The 22,260-nt window shown below is 42.2% G+C and overlaps 1 protein-coding gene across 8 annotated transcripts in view; it reads left to right on the top strand.

Annotated features, from left to right (window-relative positions):
• Nucleotides 1-22,260, top strand: part of mcf2l2 (MCF.2 cell line derived transforming sequence-like 2) — a 135,817-nt gene that overhangs the window by 20,902 nt on the left and 92,655 nt on the right. For 7 of the 8 annotated variants that reach the window (XM_082956871.1, XM_082956876.1, XM_082956875.1 and 4 more), the window contains exons 2-5: nucleotides 2,753-2,836; nucleotides 6,056-6,170; nucleotides 15,729-15,819; nucleotides 16,152-16,271. In XM_082956871.1, the coding sequence (XP_082812997.1) occupies nucleotides 2,753-2,836; nucleotides 6,056-6,170; nucleotides 15,729-15,819; nucleotides 16,152-16,271 (410 nt within the window). The remainder of the gene's footprint in view (nucleotides 1-2,752; nucleotides 2,837-6,055; nucleotides 6,171-15,728; nucleotides 15,820-16,151; nucleotides 16,272-22,260) is intronic. The other variant, XM_082956872.1, reaches the window with a different exon arrangement.

A 22,260-nucleotide genomic window follows, 5' to 3' on the forward strand; every position in this document is an offset into this window, starting at 1 on the left:
GCAGGTTCACACTGAGTACGTGACAGACGTGACAGAGTCTGGAGACGCCATGGAGAACGTTCTGCTGCCTGCAACATCCTCCAGCATGACCGGTTTGGCGGTGGGTCAGTCATGGTGTGGGGTGGCATTTCTTTGGGGGGCTGCACAGCCCTCCATGTGCTCGCCAGAGGTAGCCTGACTGCCATTAGGTACCGAGATGAGATCCTCAGACCCCTTGTGAGACCATATGCTGGTGCGGTTGGCCCTGGGTTCCTCCTAATGCAAGACAATGCTAGACCTCATGTGGCTGGAGTGTGTCAGCATTTCCTGCAAGAGGAAGGCATTGATGCTATGGACTGGCCCGCCCGTTCCCCAGACCTGAATCCAATTGAGCACATCTGGGACATCATGTCTCGCTCCATCCACCAACGCCATGTTGCACCACAGACTGTCCAGGAGCTGGTGGATGCTTTAGTCTAGGTCTGGGAGGAGATCCCTCAGGAGACCATCTGCCACCTCATCAGGAGCATGCCCAGGCGTTGTAGGGAGGTCATACAGGCACGTGGAGGCCACACACACTACTGAGCCTCATTTTGACTTGTTTTAAGGACATTACATCAAAGTTGGATCAGCCTGTAGTGTGGTTTTCCACTTTCATTTTGAGTGTGACTCCAAATCCAGACCTCCATGGGTTGATAAATTGGATTTTCATTGATTATTTTGGTGTGATTTTGTTGTCAGCACATTCAACAATGTAAAGAAAAAAGTATTTAATAAGATTATTTCATTCATTCAGATCTAGGATGTGTTATTTTAGTGTTCCCTTTATTTTTTTGAGCAGTATATTAAGGCAGAGAGTGATGAAGCTTCATTAACCCTCCCCCCTCCCCTCCAAGCATCCAGAATGGCTACTGAGTCTTCCAAGAACAACACAATGAAAGAAACATATGTCTGAAAGGAGGGATACAGTAGCTACAGAAGCTTGTAATGGAAATTGAATGAAGGCACACAAAGATCTGCGTTCACAGCTAAAGGTATTGACTGCGAGGGGCAGTGGTAGACATGGAGACCACTGTTAGCAAGAGAACAGACACTGTGCTTTGAGAGACTAGTCAAGGATCATATCACCTACACCCTACCTGACACCCTAGACCCACTCCAATTTGCTTACCGCCCCAATAGGTCCATAGACGACGCAATCGCAATCACACTGCACACTGCCCTAACCCATCTGGACAAGAGGAATACCTATGTAAGAATGCTGTTAATCAACTACAGCTCAGCATTTAACACCATAGTACCCTCCAAACTCGTCATTAAGCTCGAGACCCTGGGTCTCAACCCCGCCCTGTGCAACTGGGTCCTGGACTTTCTGACGGGACTCCCCCAGGTGGTGAGGGTAGGAAACAACATCTCCACCCCGCTGATCCTCAACACTGGGGCCCCACAAGGATGCTTTCTAAGCCCTCTACTGTCCTCCCTGTTCACCCATGACTGCGTGGCCATGCACACCTCCAACTCAATCATCAAGTTTACAGACGACACAGCAGTAGTAGGCTTGATTACCAACAATGACGAGACAGCCTACAGGGAGGACCTCTCGCTCAACGTCAACAAAACAAAGGAGATGATCGTGGACATCAGGAAACAGCAGAGGGAGCACCCCCCTATCCACATCGACGGGAGAGCAGTGGAGAAGGTGGAAAGTTTTAAGTTCCTCGGCGTACACATCACGGACAAACTGAAATGGTCCACCCACACAGACAGCGTGGTGAAGACGGTGCAACAGCGCCTCTTCAACCTCAGGAGGCTGAAGAAATTTGGCTTGTCACCAAAAACACTCACAAACTTTTACAGATGCACAATCGAGAGCATCCTGTCAGGCTGTATCACCGCCTGGTACGGCAACTGCTCCGCCCACAACCGTAAGGCTCTCTGAGGTCTGCACAACCCATCACCCGATGTCACAGGAAGACCAAAAAGATCATCAAGGACAACAACCACCCGAGCCACTTCCTGTTCACCCTGCTATCATCTAGAAGGCGAGGTCAGTACAGGTGCATCAAAGCTGGGACCAAGAGACCGAAAAACAGCTTCTATCTCAAGGCCATCAGACTGTTAAACAGTCATCACTAACATTGAGTGGCTGCTGCCAACATACTGACTCAAATCTCTAGCCACTTTAATAATAAAAAATTGGATGTAATAAATGTATCACTAGTCACTTTAAACAATGCCACTTTCTATAATGTTTACATAGCCTACATTACTCATCTCATATGTATATACTGTACTCTACACCATCTACTGCATCTTGCCTATGCTGTTCGGCCTTCGCTCATCCATATATTTATATGTACATATTCTTATTCATTCCTTTACACTTGTGTGTAAAAGGTAGTTGTTGTGAAATTGTTAGATTACTTGTTAGATATTGCTGCATGGTCGCAACTAGAAGCACAAGTATTTCGCTACACTCGCATTTACATCTGCTAACCATGTGTATGTGACCAATAACATTTGATTTGATTTGATTTGTGGAAATGTCCAGAGCCGTGCCTTGGCCTCATTTTCCACAGGTCATACTGACCTGTCAGACATGTGGATGGATTGTCCACCGATGATGACTGGGCCAGTGTATGGCCGCAGGGCTTGATTTGTGGGGACACATTGTACGCAGTTGTTTAATGCTGCTCTCTTTCCTATACATTCCTATGATATCGTGATTGCTGACTGGAGTTGATCTCCCTGTTGTTTTCCTCTCCCTCCCCAGATGAGATCATGCAGCAGGAGATCAGGCCCCTGCTTGCCGTCGACATCATAGAGCAGCTGCATCGGCAGTTTGCCCTGCTCTCAGGTACGTAGCTAGGCCTCCGTCTCCTCTCCTTATCCCTGCTTCCCTCACACACAGACGGGCAGATATTTGAGTTCCTCTCCCTTTGCGAAGGAGCAAATATGGGAATGACAAAATAATCACATTTTAGTCAGAGGTGATCATATATACTTTACAGTTATACAGAACAGCACAATGTAATGTTTGTTAATTCATTTTGATCACGGTCAGAAAAAGTAAATTTGTTATATCCGTTATGAATTAAAGGCCATTTCCATTGTTGACGTTAAGACATGATTGAGTTGTGACCGGACTTGAACCTTTTAACTACTGATCGATAGGATTGCCTCTTAATCACTTCCTGTCTCAGACAGTAGAGAGGTCTGGTCTGCTCCATGGTCTGTTCCAGGACAATAACAGCATTATCACATTACACCATGAACCATTTCCTGCCAGGATGTCTTTGTCTCTCTGGCCATATTCATGAGCTTTGTTCAGAGTGGATAAATTGGCCACTTTTTCTATTCAGTTAAGTTGGGATGCAGAAGCAATGACTGTGTACATACTATACATTATTATTAACATGCATTTGACAATATTGAGTCCACTAAATCATGTCCGTACACTCACGATCACCTCAGTCTGAAGACTCTCTCAAACCTTTTACCATCTCGGTTTTATTTCCCCTAAACCCAAATAAATGTGTCTTAAACTTCTGCCATAGCCACCTTTGAGTTACCAGAGACATAGAAGAGTAGTGGAGACATGAACAGAGTGGCAGGGCCTAAGCTGGAACAATAACAGAGGGAGTTGTTGGTAGTTATTGGGCTAGCCTGGCCTCAGAGCCATACTACACAAAACATACTATGCGTATTTCTAAGCACCTCCAAGACATATGATATGTACTAATGGTCTAGTTACTTTAGACAGAAACAAAAGTAGGGAGGCTGGTCAGGGAAGATGTGTGGATGTATCACGCGACCGTCTAGCAATCCAAAGGTTGGTGTTCGAGTCGCGTAGGGAACAACTGTAGCATTTTAGCTAACCCTTATTCTAACCTTGACTCATTTCACCTAAACTGCTACGTAAATTCTCCTAACGTTTGTCGTTTTAGTAGTTTTCCTAACCTTTTACATAAATGATCCTAACCTTTGTTGTTAGTTCTCCTAACTACCAATGTAAATTCTCCCAGTCATTCTCCTTTGTTGAAACAAGCAACCTGATCTCAGAGAAAGACAGATAATACTATACATCCCCCAAGATGTATGATAAATTACATCATCCAATTCTTAAGCTATTGTATGACCGGGTGAGACGTATATGATACGTCCTCCAATTCGTATGATATTGTAGAACCGCTATTCCATTCATAATGTAACCTAACGTAACGTAATATAAATGGAGTAAAAGAGCCAAATCCAACGAATTGCCCTGAGACCAGGTTGATTGGACGGGAGCTCTACGCCACAGCCTCTGGCTCCACAGGGATTGTTTCCATTCCTTCCCACCCATGTCAAACCACCAAGGGTCAGCCAGCTGCGATCCTGCCAAGCTGGTGTCTTACTCCAAAAACCCTGGCTCAGCAAAGCTAGCTTTCAAACTTATGTCATTTTACTGTGGAAAAAGCACAAGTATATATCATTATCTACACAGCAAGCCTGTTTTTATTCTCAATGTCACTGAGTTTGGGTTGTTTTGTACGATTTTAAACATTGGTCTCCATTCCTTTTCTCCATATTGTGACGCTGATACCTGACAGAGTCACAAGCAGTGGTGGAAAAAGTACCCAAATGTCATACTTGAGTAAAAGTAAAGATACCTTAATAGAAAATGATTCAAGTAAAAGTGAGTCACCCAGTAAAATACTACTTACCCAAAAAAACTACTTAAGTAGTACTTTAAAGTAATTTTACTTAAGTACTGTACTTTACGCCACTGGTTACAAGCAAAGGCCACCTCGCTGTTGACGTTATTCCAGTATTACCTCCACACCTATAGAAGCATTATTTCTGCATTACTTACCTTATAACTGATGAGGTGATGCTGAGTTGAGCTTTCTAGACAGGGCAGTATTGTACAGCTCTGATTGTTATCTGGTGTACTGTTGTCAGTGAAAGAGGTAGGCAACAGAAGCCCTGACATATGTGAGGATTCCCTGTGGTGGATTTTTCTGCCATATGCAGGTAAATAATTGGATGTGTCTGGCTGGGAAGACTGATAGATGAGTTGTCACTCAGTGGGATGGATGGCAGACGAGATGGCACAGGAAATAAACTACATGCTGCTTTTAGCACAAAGACATCTGAGTTTGGGAGGAGGCTGTTATGCTTGTCTATGTGATTTTCTTCAGTGTTAGTACATTTTTAGAACTGAGAGACAGAGAGAAGAAGGAAGAGGAGGAGTTAGGAAGGGAAAAAGTTAGTCAGTAAAAGTAAAGAGCTACAGTTACCTCACCACTAATATGAAAGGCAGCATTTCCTGACGTGCTCCTCCAGAATAAGAGCAGTGTATGTCCAAATAATGTAAGTGTCCAGACTCAGGGGTGCCTCAAATAGAAAATCAGACTGCCTCAGGCAGATGAGGTGCAATTTACAGCAGTTCCCCTCTGTCATCCCAAACTGAACTGTTTTGAAGTTGAGAATTCACCCTAAAATCTATTTCATAAGGCCGACATCTATACTCCTATCTCCACTCAGGAATGCAGGCACTGGGGCATGATCATGAGTGAGGAGGAACACTTTAGATATAGGGTGACTTGCTGTTCCACTATGCTTTCTCATAGTGATACACTTTGACTGATAAATATCTGATTGGAGAGATATAGGATCATGGATTATATTATGGCTGCCTCTGATTGCTTCATTTGTTTCAAGACAAATTTGATTATTTGAAATTTACATCTCTCCTCATATTTCTTCATTTAGATTGTCATATCAACATTTTCACTCATCAAACTTATTTAGTTTCATGTTTCATAAAAGTTTTGATTCAATCATGACTTTTGGCAAAAAAATTATCAAATCCGAATTTGTGCTGACATTAGCCCAATGCCACCACCTTGTGGTTGATTAGTAGAAATATAACTTTTCTATTGATATAAAGTCTGATCAGATCTGAAACAGCAGAATGTCGTTTTTTATCCAAATAAATATTTATTTTACTGTAGAAGCCTGGTGTAAATGAATGAATGTAACAAAATGGACGCATTTCTGTCAATCTATTGATGTAACCCTATGTGTGCAGGAGGAAGAGGGAAAGATGGCGCCCCCATCATCACCTTCCCTGAATACTCAGGCTTCGGCGACCTCCTAGACGAGGACTTCCAGAATGTTGTCACATATCTGACTAGCATCCCCAGGTAAGGTATGCAGCTTCACTACAACCATAAATATGCTCCCATGGTTATGCAGTTCAGATCAATTCTGCAATTCTGGTGCACATTATTTTCCCACAGTGGAGAACAGAAGCTTACTGTAATGCTACTGTATATTTGATCAGGACAGGTCAAAGAGTGCTGCTTCTAGCAGCACAGTGATGCATTCATTTGAATGAGTGCTGCTTGAAGAAACACAGGCTTAAATAAACATACAGTGCCTTCAGAAAGTATTCACACCCCTTGACTTTTTCCACATTTTGTTGCGATACAGCCTGAATTTACACACAATACCCCATAATGTCAAAGTGGAATTACATTTTTAGAAGTTTTTACAAGTGAAATAAAAATAAAAAGCTGAAATGGCTTGAGTCAATAAGTATTCAACCCCTCTGTTAAGACAAGCTTAAATAAGTGCAGGAGTAAAAATTTGCTTAACAAATCACATAATAAGTTGCATGGACTCAGTCTGTCTGCAATAATAATGGTTTACATTACACCTGATGTAAAACCAGTGACCCAGCGACCCCATCATATATTAGCAAACAGTTTTTTTCTCACGTCTTGTCTTATCATCAGGTGAATGATAATGGCAAGTGGAAGTAATCAACATTTTTTAATTATTAGATTTTGTAAATAGTTTTTCATTATTTTGAACTCCCTACATTATAGTTGAAAGTGTGAACTCTAACATAGCCTCAAATCAAATCAAATGCTATTGGTCACATACACATGGTTAGTAGATGTTATTGTGAGTGTAGCGAAATGCTTGTGCTTCTAGTTCCGACAGTGCAGCAATATCTAACAAGTAATCTAACAATTCCACAACTACCCAATACACACAAATCTAAGTAAAGGAATGGAATAAGAATATATACATATAAATATATGGATGAGCAATGACCGAGCGACATAGGCAAGATGCAATAGATGGCATAAAATACAGTATATACATATGAGATGAGTAATGCAAGATATGTAAACATTATTAAAGTGACTAGTGATCCACTTTATTAAAATGGCCAATGATTTCAAGTCTGTATGTAGGCAGCAGCCTCTCTGTGTTAGTGATGGCTGTTTAACAGTCTGATGGCCTTGAGATAGAAGCTGTTTTTCAGTCTCTCGGTCCCAGCTTTGATGCACCTGTACTGACTTTGCCTTCTGGATGGTAGCGGGGTGAACAGGCAGTGGCTTGGGTGGTTGTTGTCCTTGATGATCTTTTTGGCCTTCCTGTGACATCGGGTGCTGTAGGTGTCCTGGAGGGCAGGTAGTTTGCCCCCGGTGATGCGTTGTGCAGACCCCACCACCCTCTGGAGAGCCCTGTGGTTGTGGGCGGTGCATTTGTCATACCAGGAGGTGATACAGCCTGACAGAAAGCTCTCAATTGTGCATCTTTTTTTTTTTACCCCTGTTTCTCCCCAATTTTGTGGTATCCAATCGGTAGTTACAGGCTTGTCTCATCGCTGCAACTCCCGTACGGACTCGGGAGAGGCGAAGGTCGAGAGCCGTGCGTTCTCCGAAACACAATCCAGCCGTACACACCGTACACCTGGCGACCGTGTCAGCATGCACTGCGCACGGCCCGCCACAAAAGTCGGGACAAGGATATCCCTGCCGGCCAAACCCTCCACTAACTTGGATTACGCTGGGCCAATTGTGCGCTGCCCCATGGGTCTCCCGGTCGCAGCCGGCTGCGACAGAGCCTGGGCTCAAACCCAGAATCTCTAGTGGCACACCTAGCACTGCGATGCAGTGCCTTAGACCACTGCGCCACTCAGAAGGCCCTCAATTGTGCACCTATAAAAGTTTGTGAGGGTTTTAGGTGACAAGCCACATTTCTTCAGCCTCCTGAGGTTGAAGAGGCGCTGTTGTGCCTTCTTCACTACATTGTCTGTGTGGGTGGACCATTTCAGTTTTTCCGTGATGTGTACGCAGAGGAACTTAAAACTTTCCACCTTCTCCACTGTTGTTCCATCGATGTGGATAGGGGGGTGCTCCCTCTGCTGTTTCCTGATGTCCACGATCATCTCCTTTGTTTTGTTGACGTTGAGCGAGAGGTTGTTTTCCTAACACCACACTCCGAGAGCCCTCAGCTCCTCCCTGTAGGCTGTCTCGTCATTGTTGGTAATCAAGCCTACTACTGTTGTGTCGTCTGTAAACTTGATGATTGAGTTGGAGGCGTGCATGGCCACGCAGTCATGGGTGAACAGGGAGTACTACGGAGGGTGCTGAGCACACACCCTTGTGGAGCCCCAGTGTTGAGGATCAGCGAAGTGGAGATGTTGTTTCCTACCCTCACCACCTGGGGGCGGCCCGTCAAAGTCCAGGACCAAATTACACAGGGCGGGGTTGAGACCCAGGGCATCAAGTTTAATGTTGAGGTTGGAGGGTACTATGGTGTTGAATGCTGAGCTGTAGTCAATGAACAGTATTCTTACATAGGTATTCCTCTTGTCCAGATGGGATATGGCAGTGTGCAGTGTGATGGCGAATGCATCATCTGTGGACCTATCGGGGCGGTAAGCAAATTGAAGTGGGTTTAGGGTGACAGGTAAGGTGGAGGTGATATGATCCTTGACTAGTCTCTCAAAGCACTTCATGATGACAGAAGTGAGTGCTACGGGGCGATAGTCATTTAGTTAATTTACCTTTGCATTCTTGGGTACAGGAACAATGGTTGCCGTCTTGAAGATGTGGGGACAGCAGACTGGGATAGGGAGAGATTGAATATGTCCGTAAACACACCAGCCAGCTGGTCTGCGCATGCTCTGAGGACGGGGCTAGGGATGCCGTCTGGGCCGGCAGCCTTGCGAGGGTTAACACGTTTAAATATCTTACTCACGTCGGCCACGGAGAATTTTTATTTTATTTATTTATTTCACCAGGTAGGCAAGTTGAGACCAAGTTCTCATTTACAATTGCGACCTGGCCAAGATAAAGCAAAGCAGTTTGACGCATACAACAACACAGAGTTACACATGGAGTAAAACAAACATACAGTCAATAATACAGTAGAAAAATAAGTCTATATACAATGTGAGCAAATGAGGTGAGATAAGGGAGGTAAAGGCAAAAAAAGGCCATGGTGGCAAAGTAAATACAATATAGCAAGTAAAACACTGGAATTGTAGATTTGCAGTGGAAGTAGAAATAGAAACAATGGGGTGCAAAGGAGCAAAATAAATAAATAAATAGAGTTGGGAAGAGGTAGTTGTATGGGCTAAATTATAGATGGGCTATGTACAGGTGCAGTGATCTGTGAGCTGCTCTGACAGCTGGTGCTTAAAGCTAGTGAGGGAGATAAGTGTTTCCAGTTTCAGAGATTTTTGTAGTTCGTTCCAGTCATTGGCAGCAGAGAACTGGAAGGAGAGACGGCCAAAGGAGGAATTGGCTTTGGGGGTGACCAGAGAGATATACCTGCTGGAGCGCGTGCTACAGGTGGGTGCTGCTATGGTGACCAGTGAGCGGAGATAAGGGGGGACTTTACCTAGCAGGGTCTTGTAGATGACCTGGAGCCAGTGGGTTTGGCGACGAGTATGAAGCGAGGGCCAGCCAACGAGAGCGTACAGGTCGCAGTGGTGGGTAGTATATGGGGCTTTGGTGACAAAACGGTTGGCACTGTGATAGACTGCATCCAGTTTATTTTGTAGGGTATTGGAGGCTATTTTGTAAATAACATTGCCGAAGTCGAGGATCGGTAGTATGGTCAGTTTTACGAGGGTATGTTTGGCAGCATGAGTGAAGGATGCTTTGTTGCAAAACAGGAAGCCAATTCTAGATTTAACTTTGGATTGGAGATGTTTGATGTGAGTCTGGAAGGAGAGCTTACAGTCTAACCAGACACCTAGGTATTTGTAGTTGTCCACATATTCTAAGTCAGAACCGTCCAGAGTAGTGATGCTGGATGGGCGGGCAGGTGCAGGCAGCGATCGGTTGAAGAGCATGCATTTAGTTTTACTTGTATTTAAGAGCAGTTGGAGGCCACGGAAGGAGAGTTGTATGGCATTGACGCTCATCTGGAGGGTTGTTAACACAGCGTCCAAAGAAGGGCCAGAAGTATACAGAATGGTGTCGTCTGCGTAGAGGTGGATCAGAGACTCACCAGCAGCAAGAGCGACATCATTGATGTATACAGAGAAGAGTCGGCCCAAGAATTGAACCCTGTGGCACCCCCATAGAGACTGCCAGAGGACCGGACAACAGGCCATCCGATTTGACACATTGAACTCTATCAGAGAAGTAGTTGGTGAACCAGGCGAGGCAATCATTTGAGAAACCAAGGCTATTGAGTCTGCCGATGAGGATGTGGTGATTGACAGAGAAGGAGAGCCCACAGTCCTTGGTAGCAGGCCTATTAGCTAGAACACATTTTCGCTAAGATCAGCTGTTTACCTGGTTAAACAAAGACTAACCATGTGTTGGCAAAAATATATGTCCAAGTCAAGAAAACTTACCAGTAGCCAGCGGCACTTGCCACACTGGTAGCCAATGAGTTTTTTTCCAAAGCCTATGTCAGAAACTCCAGTGAGTGTAATGACTACAATGAGTGTAATTTGCTCAATATTAAGAGTTGAGAAATAAAGTTGACATCATTAGAAATAAGATATTCTCCTATTTTCTGTTTCTAGCAGGTAGCCTAGTGGTTAAGAGCGTTGAGGCAGTAACCGAAAGGTTGCTGGTTTGAATCCCCGAGCTGACTAGTTGAAAAATCTACAAAGATACAGGTGTCTTTCCTATCTTAGTTGCCGGAGAGGAAGGACACCGCTCAGGTATTTCACCATGAGGACAATCGTGATTTTAAAACAGTTACAGAGTTTGGCCGTGATGGGAGAAACCTGAGGATGGATCAACAAAATTGTTGAAATTAGTGCCTTTGCGTCCCTTTTATATTTTAGGTAGAAATTGCGCACCAATATTGACTTTTAGCATGTTATATTCAATGACGTGCCCTTTAATATAAAACGCATGGAGAATTCAGTACAGCCTATGTTTAATATGAATAAAGACTTGCTAAAGTGCCAAAATTCAGCATTTTCACATGTCCCTCCATGCACCCTCTGTGACTTTAACCCACTTAACCCCAAAATGTATCCAAGTTTACATCATTATTGTAAATCCCTAGCTATTTTGTTGCTTTGACAAAGTCATTTCTGAATATTATTATTTATTTAATATGATTCATTTTAATGAAATTAAAAAAACTGTCAACCCTGTTACGAGAACTGAACTCTTGTTTTAATATGACGAAACTATTCATTTTTTATGTCAAAAGAAACATTGAACATCTAATAGTCAAATCATAGAATAAAAGCAGGTGACCTGGTTCTACTCTTTATCTGGTGTTTTGTGGTGGGAAACTGAGTGGGTCGAGCATAACACATCACTAACACAGAGAGGCTGCTGCCTACATACAGATTCGAAATCATTGGCCACTTTAATAAATGGATCACTTGTCACTTTAATAATGCCACTTTAATAATGTTTACATACAGTTGAAGTCGGAAGTTTACATACACTTATGTTGGAGTCATTAAAACTCGTTTTTCAACCACTCCACAAATTTCTTGTTAACAAACTATAGTTTTGGCAAGTCGGTTAGGACATGTACTTTGTCCATGACACAAGTAATTTTTCCAACAATTGTTTACAGACAGATTATTTCACTTATAATTCACTGTATCACAATTCCAGTGGGTCAGAAGTTTACATACACTAAGTTGACTGTGCCTTTAAACAGCTTGGAAAATTCCAGAAAATTATGTAATGGCTTTAGAAGCTTCTGATAGGCTAATTGATATCATTTGAGTCAATTGGAGGTGTACCTGTGGATGTATTTCAAGGCCTACCTTCAAATTCAGTGCCTCTTTGCTTGACATCATGGGAAAATCTAAAAAAATCAACCAAGACCTCAGAAAAACAATTGTAGACCTCCACAAGTCTGGTTCATACTTGGGAGCAATTTCCAAACGCCTGAAGGTACCACGTTCATCTGTATAAGAGTACGCAAGTATAAACACCATGGGACCATGCAGCCGTCATAACACTCAGGAAGGAGACACGTTCTGTCTCCTAGAGATGAATGTACTTTGGTGTGAAAAGTGCAAATCAATCCCAGAACAACAGCAAAGGACCTTGTGAAGATGCTGAAGGTACAAAAGTATCTATAACCACAGTAAAACAAGTCCTATATCGACAGAACCTGAAAGGCCGCACAGCAAGGAAGAAGCCACTGCTCCAAAACTGCCATAAAAAAGCCAGACTACGGTTTGCAACTGCACATGGGGATAAAGATCGTACTTTTGGAGAAATGTCCTCTCGTCTGATTAAACAAAAATGGAACTGTTTGGCCACTGTTTGACCATCGTTATGTTTGGAGGAAAAAGGGAGAGGCTTGCAAACCGAAGAACACCATCTCAACCGTGAAGCACGGGGGTGGCAGCATCATGTTGTGGGGGTGCTTTGCTGCAGGAGGGACTGGTGCACTTCACAAAATAGATGGCATCTTGAGGAAGGAACATTATGTGGATATATTGAAGCAACATCTCAAGACATCAGTCAGGAAGTTAAAGCTTGATCGCAAATGGTCTTCCAAATGGACAATGACCCCAAGCATATTTCCAAAGTTGTGGCAAAATGGCTTAAGGACAACAAAGTCAAGGTATTGGAGTGGCCATCACAAAGCCCCGACCTCAATCCTATAGAAAATTTGTGGGCAGAACTGAAAAAGCGTGTGCGAGCAAGGAGGCCTACAAACCTGACTCAGTTACACCAGCTCTGCCAGGAGGAATGGGCCAACATTCACCTAACTTATTGTGGGAAGCTTGTGGAAGGCTACCCAAAACGTTTGACCCAAGTTAAACAATTTAAAGGCAACGCTACCAAATACTAATTGAGTGTATGTAAAATTCTGGCCCACTCGGAATGTGATGAAAGAAATAAAATATGAAATAAATCATTCTCTCTACTATTATTCTGACATTTCACATTCTTAAAATGAAGTGGTGATCCTAACTGACCTAAAACAGGGAATTTGTACTAGGATTAAATGTCAGGAAAAACTGAGTTTAAATGTATTTGGCTAAGGTGTATGTAAACTTCCGACTTCAACTGTGTCTTGCTTTACTCATCTCATATACTCATGCCCCTCTGTCATCGCTCATCCATATATTTATATGTACATATTATTTTTCCATCCCTTTACTTAGATGTGTGTATTAGGTAGTTATTGTTGAATTGTTAGATTACTTGTTAGATATTACTACACTGTCGGAACTAGAAGCACAAGCATTTCGCTACACTCGCATTAACATCTGATAACCATGTGTATGTGACCAATAAAATTTGATTTCATTTGAACCGTGTTACCCATAGATAGACAAGCTAGAGACGTTTTAACAATTACATTTTTTTTGTGAAGCACTCAATTGCCCCTCCCTGTTGTACACAACAAGTTTCCATTTCCCCTGTCCCAAGAGAATGTATGGATGGTTTCAAATGAAATCATCAACTCTTATTGAACCTCTTGAGATGCGACAACTGTGGACGACCCAATTACTCCATAATACTAACCTGAACAACGGAGTGAAAAGAAGGAAGCCTGTACAGAATAAAAAATATTCCAAAACATACATCCTGTTTGTAACAAGGCACCAAAGTAATACTGCGAAACGTGGCAAAGTGTTATGTTTGGGGCAAATCCAACACAACACGTCACTGAGTATCGCTCTTCATATTTTCAAGCATGGTGGTGGATTATGGGTATTCCTGTCATCGGCAAGGACTAGGGAGTTTTTCCTGATAAAAATAAACGTAATGGAGCTAAGCACAGGCAAAATCCTCGAGGAAAACCTAGTTCAGACACTGGGAGACTAAATCACCTTTCAACAAGACAATAACCTAAAAAAGACTAGTCTACACGAGCTGCTCACCAAGAAGACATTTAATGTTCCTGAGTGGCCTAGTTACAGTTTTGACTTAAATCTGCTTGAAGGTCTATGGCAAGACTTGAAAATGTATCGCTGCCAGTGTTGTGTAAAAGTGACATAATCAAGATATATTAGCGTTTTATTTGTCATAAAAAATATATACTGTATATATTTTCTTCCACTTTGATATTACTGAATATTTTGTGTAGATCAGTGACAACAAATGACAAATCTTAAATCAATTTTTATCCCACTTTGTAACACAACAAAATGTGGAAAAAGTAAACGGGTATGTATACTTTCCGAAGGCACTGTAAATACCATTACCTTCCCTCTGTATGGGATGTGGTTCCGGCTCCCAACTAACCACAAATCTGAAGATACAGTCAGGTCCTTAATTATTGGTAACCTTGATATACTGCAGATGAGCAAGAAAGACTGTATCTAAGATCCACCACCATATTTTACAGTAGGTATGAGGTACTTCTCTGCATATGCTTCTGTTTTTCAACGCCAAACCCACCACTGATGTGTGTGGCCAAAGAGCTCTATTTTCATGTAATTTGACCATGCAGACCAGTGGTGAGTTTGGGGTTGAAAAACAGAAGCATATGCAGAAAAGTACCTCATACCTACAGTAAACTATGGTGATGAATCTTTGATGTTTTGGGCTATTTTGCTTCCCCTGGTCCTGGCGCCCTTGTTAAGGTCAACGGCATCATGAAATTTACCAAGTACCAGGACATTATAGCCCAAAACTTGGTTGCTTCCTGCAGAAGGCTGACACTTGGCCACAATTGGATCTTCCAGCAAGACAATAACCCCAAACACTAATCAAAATCCACTTTTTTTTTCATTACTTGTCTTTATTACTTGTTAAGAAACAAAATCTATTTCTCTGAGCAATTGTATTAGTATAAAATAAAATGGCATAGAATATAGGTCAGTATTTGTATTATTTGTTTTATACAGTCTTTTTTGCTCATCTTTCTCAAGGGTGCCAATAATTATGTACCTGACTGTATTTCACAAGACACATTTCTCAGGGTGTGGCAAAATGTGAAAAAGGTGTCTTGTGAAATACTCTCCGAAAATGGCACATCTGGGATATCATTCTCTCTCTCATGACACAGTGAGCGTTCAATTAATCTGGTCTCATGTAAGCTGCTCTCAGTCAGGAAAATAGACAAAAGTTTTTCAGTCGAGTAGGAATATACTAGACCAGATAACACAGTAAGATCACCACCCAGTGAGCACAAGACATTAAAAATACATATTCTTTTCATTGTCTTTTAAACGTCTTGTGCTGATAGGGGAGCAACTTCATTCACCCTTTTGTCAGAGTAACACATTGAGAATGTTAATGAGCATCACTTAACATCTTCCCTGTAAAACACCCCAAACATTAAACAAGCTTACACAGCTCCTCTTACACTGTTAACTATAATGGCCTGGTTCAGAGAGCGCTGAAGTGATTTGGTATAAACTCTGTTTAAACTGTACAGAGACAGAATGAATACAGCAGTGTACTGTAGTGCCCTCTTGGATATGTCTTGTGACTACATGCTTGGATAGCTACACCTACCGCATGTGTTTATTTCTATCTTTCCTTGTCTAGTTTGGACGCTGCCAGCATCGGTTTCGTTATAATCATCGACCGCAGGCGGGACAAATGGAGCTCAGTGAAGGCCTCGCTGACGCGGATAGCGGTATGAAGACGTCCATATTTAACTTCAGACAACGCTTTTATCTCTTTCCTGGTGGTCCAGTCTGTTTGTGCTTCACTCGACTTCTCTCTGTGTTTGGCATCAAGGATGAGTTTGCCACAGCACATAGAGTATGGAACCAGGCTATTTTATCTCAGCATTATGTACCATTGTAAAATAGACCAATGCTTCTATATCAGGAAGTCTTGCGTAAGGCAAATTATTCCCAGGTATAATATGTGCGATACATAATGGAAATAAACAGAGCAGGAGCTCCCTCCACATTCAGAACTATGAGATGTCATGAAGCTGTGCTTTGTACCTGTGGCCACTAGGGGGCATTTCCAGGGAACCTCCAGCTGGTGTTGGTGCTGAGGCCCTCCCGTTTCTTCCAGAGGGCCGTCGCTGACATAGGCATTAAGCTGCACCGGGATGACTTTAAAATGAAGGTACCGGTAAGCATGCTTCGCTACCACTCACCGTGTCCAACTCTTAGATCATCGTATAAACTTTTCCTCTGTGTCTGGGTGTGAGATAGTGAGTGACCTGATGTCATGTGGCGTGTTGCATGGCAGTGTGATGTTCACCGGTAAACTAACTGCTAGAACAGTGACTATGTACTCACTGCATGTTTTGCTTGTTTATGTAGAGCAACAAATGCGCCAACATATTTAGTCAGGTCCAAAATTATTGGCACTCTTGATAAAAATAAGCAAAAACACCTGTATGCAATTTTTTTTGTGCAAAATTATATTATTTAATACAATTTCTTGGAGAAAGAGATTTTGTTTAACATTAAACATTTTTTATCTCAAATATAGGGGTAGAAAGTATTGGCACCCATGTTTTCAATACCTTCAATGCATATGCATCTTTCTTTTGACGCAAAACCCACCACTGGTGTATGTGGCCAAAGAGCTCTATTTTCATGTCATCCGACAAATGTGAATGCCTAGAGTTTGCTAAACGGGATTTTGATTGGAACAGGTGCTACTGTATGTTCAGATGACATGAAAATAGAGGTCTTTGGTCCCGAACACCATTGGTGGGTTTTGCATCGAAATAAATATGCATATGCAGAAAAGAACCCCATACCTACTGTAAAATATGGTGTTGGATATGGGGCTATTTTGTTACCACTGGTCCTGGGGCCCTTGTTAAGGTCAACAGCATCATTAACTTTACCCAGTACCAGGACATTTCAGCCAAAAACCTGTTTGCCTCTGCTAGGAGCCTGAAACTTGGCTCCAAGTGGATCTTCCTGCAAGACAATAACCCCAAGCACACATCAAAATCCACAAAGAAATTGTTAATTGACCACAAAATCCCTAAAAATTCTATATGGAGGAATGGCCTAAGATCCCTCCCAATGTGTTCTCCAATCTCATAAAACATTTTAGAAAAGGCTCATTGCTGTTATCTTCACAAGGGAGGTATTGAAAGGTAATAATTTTGACCCCTATTTTTCTCTGTACAAGTGTATTAGTATAAAATATGTTGCTTTTTTTGCATACTGTACAATATAGCTCAGTATTTGTATTATTTATTTTATACAGTCTCTTTTGCTCATCTTTATCAAGGGTGCCAATCAATTTGGACCTGACATTCATATATTTCCCTTACTTCATTCAAGAATTTTGGTGAAGGCCAATTCTCCTGCATGACTGTACACATTTTCCAAGACAAATGTTCCAAAACCTCCTTAGATTCCTCACCAACTCATGTGGGCATGCCATCATTATGCAAGTGTTATATGATTCAAGTCAAGCCATCTGGTGAGGAAGTGTTAGTAGAGAACTGTAATAAGCCCAAAACCTAGTTGTAATAAAACCCACAGAAGACACAAGACATCAAATCACGCTGCATTAGCATGCCATGACACTTCCCACTGGGCACAGATGTCAAGTCCACATCTGTTCCACGTTGGTTCAAGGTAATTTAATTGAAATGTGGAAACAATGTTGATTCAACCAGTGTGTGCCCAGTGGGCTATATTTTGCAAAATTCAGAGTGTGATGCAGAGGAAGTTGCATTAACATCTACACTCCCCTACGTATTTATTGACTTTTTCTCTATACTCCAGCATTTTGGATGTTTCATATGAGGCGACAATACCGAATGTCCCCTTTTATTTGAGGGTAATTTAATACATATCTGTTTTCATGCTTACTGTATCTTGTAAATAATGTATTGTGTCATTTAGGAGTCACTTTTATTGTAATAAGAATAGAATGTGTTTCTAAACACTTCTAAATTAATGTGGACGCTATCATGATTACAGATAATCATGAATGAATTATGAATAATGATGAGTGAGAAAGTTAGAGGCATACAGTGCCTTCAGAAAGTATTCACATCCCTCGACTTTTTCCACATTTTGTGTTACAAAGTGGGATTAAATGGATTTAATTGTCATTTTTTGACAACGATCTACACAAAATACTCCAATGTCAAAGTGTAAAAATCTAACATTTGTGAGAAAAGAAAATATGAAAAATAAAACACTAATATATCTTGATTTTAGCCTCCCGGGTGGCGCAGTGGTCTAAGGCACTGCATCGCAGTGCTAGCTGTGCCACCAGAGATTCTGGGTTCGAGCCCAGGCTCTGTCGTGGCCGGCCGTGACGGGGAGGTCCATGGGGTGACGCACAATTGGCCCAGCGTCATCCGGGTTAGGGAGGGTTTGGCCGGTAGGGATATTCTTATCTCATCGCGTGCTAGTGACTCCTGTGGTGGACCGGGCGCAGTGCACGCTGACCAGGTCGCCAGGTGTACGATGTTTCCTCCGACACATTGGTGCGGCTGGCTTCCGTGTTGGATGTGCGTTGTGTCAAGAAGCAGTGCCGCTAGGTTGGGTTGTGTTTCGGAGGATGCATGGCTGTCGACCTTCGCCTCTCCCGAGTCCATACGGGAGTTGCAGCGATGAGACAAGACTGTAACTACTACCAATTGGATACCACGAAATTGGGGAGAAAAAAAGGGGTAACATTTTTTGTTGTTGTTGTAATAAATACATATCTTGATTTGATAAGTAATCCATGTTAGAATCATCTTTAAAGAACACGAGGGGAGACACGGAGGTTTCAAGTGCAGGGCGCAGCAGGTGTTTAAAAGGACCACAGGAGAAGGCAGAAGGTCATACACAGGGGGTCCAAAAGGGCAACAGTACAGGCAGGGAAAAGGCTAGTAACGTAGTCCGGGAGATCAGGCAATAGGTAGATAACAGGAAATCCAATAGGCTAAAGTACAGACAGGGAATAGGAAAAAGGCATCGTTAGTGAGGCAGGCAAAAACTATCAATCACGGGGAAAACATAGCTCTGAAAGACATGTCACAAAACAAACAATACCTCACAGTGATGGGGTGCAAAGAACTGAACTAAATAGTGTGTGATAATGACATACAGGTGTGTGAACAGGTGATTAGAATTCAGGTGATTGGGATCTGGAGAGTGAGCTGCGTTCAGGGGATCTACGTGTTTGAGTTGGAAGCAGATGTTACATCATCTTTGGCAGCGATTACCGCTGTGAGTCTTTCTGGGTAAATGTCTAAGAGCTTTCGAACACCTGGATTGTGCAACATTTCTCCATTATTCTTAAAAAAATTCTGCAAGGTCGGTCAAATTGGTTATTGATCATTGCTAGACAACAATTTTCATGTTTTGTCATAGATTTTCAGGTAGATTTAAGTAGAAAACTGTAGCTTGGCCTCAGAAACATTCACTGTCTTCTTGGTGTAGATTTGGCCTTGTGTTTTAGGTTATTGTCCTGCTGAATGGTGAATTCATATCCCAGTGTCTGGTGGAAAGCAGACTGAACCAGGTTTTCCTTTAGGATTTTGCCTGTGCTTAGCTCCACTCCATTTCTTTTTTATCCTGAAAAACTCCTTATTCCTTAACGATTACAAGCATACCCATAACATGATACACCCATCACTATTCTTGAAAATATGGAGTGGTTCTCAGTGATGTGCTGGATTTGTGGAGTAACTACAAGGTTGTTGATCCATTGTCAGATTTCTCCTATCACAGTCATTATACTCTAAGCATTGGCGTCATGGTGAAATCCCTGAGCAGTTTCCTTTCTCTCTGCCAACTGATTTAGGACGCCTGTATCTTTGTAGTAACTGGGTGTATTGATGCACCATCCAAAGTGTAATAAATAACTTAACCATGCTCAAAGGGATATTCAATGTCTGTTTTAGTTGTATTTTTTTACCCATCCATCCACCTGACATGTGTGACATAACAAGAAGCTGATTTTAAACAGCATGATCATTACAAAGGTGCATCTTGTGCTGGGGACAAAAGGCGACAGTGCAGTTTTGTCACACAACACAGTGCCACAAATGTCAAGTTTTTAGGGAGCGTGCAATTGGCATGCTGACTGCAGGAATGTCCAACAGAGCTGTTGCCAGATCATTTCATGTTAATTTAATCGACCATAAGTTGTCTCTCACGTCGTTTTGGAGAATTGGCAGTACGTCCAACCGGACTCACGTGTCACCACGCCAGCCCAGGACCTCCACATCCAGCTTATTCACCTGCGGGGTCATCTGAGACCCACCCGGACAGCTGATGAAAGTGTGGGTTTGCACAACTGAAGAATTTCTGCACAAACTGTCAGAAACCGTCTCAGGGAAGCTCATCTGCGTGCTCGTTTTCTTCACCAGGGTCTTGACCTGACAACAGTTTGGCGTTGTAACTGACTTCAGTGGGAAAATGCTCACCTTCGATAGCCACTTGCACGCTGTAGAAGTGTGCTCTTCACGGATGAATCCTGGTTTGCTGATATCGTTGTCGCCCATATAGCATGTTTGTGCTGCTCTGGATCGCCCTGTATGACAGCGTGTTCCAGTTCCAGCAAATATCCAACAACTTAGCACAGCCATTGGCCGCAATCAACAACCTGATCAACTCAAACTGTCGTCACACCAGATACTGACTGGTTTTCTGATCCACACCCCTACTTTTTTTTCAAGTATCTGTGACCAAAAGATATATCTGTATTCCCAGTCATGTGAAATCCATAGATTAGGGCCTTATGAATTATGAAATTAAAGAGTAGGACTAAACCAAATCGAGCTTTATATAGAGGGCATAAAAAAAGTTTGATTTAGTTCCTACAGTGCATTCTGAAAGTATTCAGACCCCTTGGCTTTTTCCACATTTTATGTTACAGCCTTATTCTAAAATGGATGAAATTATTTATTTTTCTCATCAATCTGCACACAATACCCCATAATGACAAAGCGAAAATCAGGTTTTTAGAAATGTTTGCACATTTATTAAATATAAAAAACAGAAATACCTTATTTACAGCAACCAACCTAACAATTAATTATGACTTTTGTAATACAGTAAATAGCCTAAAGTTAAGTCCTAACAAACTAATGTAACAGTTTTTATTCAACTTTAAAATTTGAAACACATCCATGGTCACATTTTGAAGTTACTGTAACTACAAGTCATATGTAATAATAGAAAGGCTACATTTTCAAGATAGCATGCAAAGGTCACAGGTTTGTGGAGATCTTCACAATATAGAGGTGAAAGAAACGCACACCAAAAAGGTGAGGTGCTGGCTAGCGGAGTAGAACACTTGAAAAATTAAAGGAGAGCCGCACACTCTAGGAGCTCAGATGCAATATTTTACTAACCAACGTTTTGACAGACTGTAAGGAGTGACGTCGGACAGGAGAAGCAGGTACGGGGAGTCAAACATTTAATCAGGAACGGACATAGAACACGACAGGACCAGCGTCAGCACACGGGTAAACAAGGACATATGACAAACATCAATCCCGAAGCAGGGAACAGACAGATATAGGGAAGGCAATAACACAAGTAATAGAGTTCAGCTGAGTCCAATGAGCGCAGATACGCGTGACGGGGAAAGGCAGGTGTGCGTACTGATCGTGGCTTGATTGAGTAATCCTGGAGAGCCTGGCGGGAGTGGAAGAGCGGGAACAGGCGTGATACAGACAAGCTGTCTTCATCAGGGTATAATGACAAACACTGCGGGGTGACTAGTTTACAGTTGAAGTCGGAAGTTTACATACACCTTAGCCAAATGCATTTAAACTTAGTTTTTCACAATTCCTGACATTTAATCCTAGTACAAATTCCCTGTCTTAGTTCAGTTAGGATCACCACTTTATTTTAAGAATGTGAAATGTCAGAATAATAGTAGAGAGAATGATTTATTTCATATTTTATTTCTTTCATCACATTCCCAGTGGGCCAGAATTTTACATACACTCAATTAGTATTTGGTAGCGTTGCCTTTAAATTGTTTAACTTGGGTCAAACGTTTTGGGTAGCCTTCCACAAGCTTCCCACAATAAGTTGGGTGAATGTTGGCCCATTCCTCCTGACAGAGCTGGTGTAACCGAGTCAGGTTTGTAGGCCTCCTTGCTCGCACACGCTTTTTCAGTTCTGCCCAC

This window comes from Salmo salar, chromosome 10, assembly GCF_965601325.2.
Source record: "Salmo salar chromosome 10, fSalSal1, whole genome shotgun sequence".
In the NCBI taxonomy this organism is placed as follows: domain Eukaryota; kingdom Metazoa; phylum Chordata; class Actinopteri; order Salmoniformes; family Salmonidae; genus Salmo; species Salmo salar.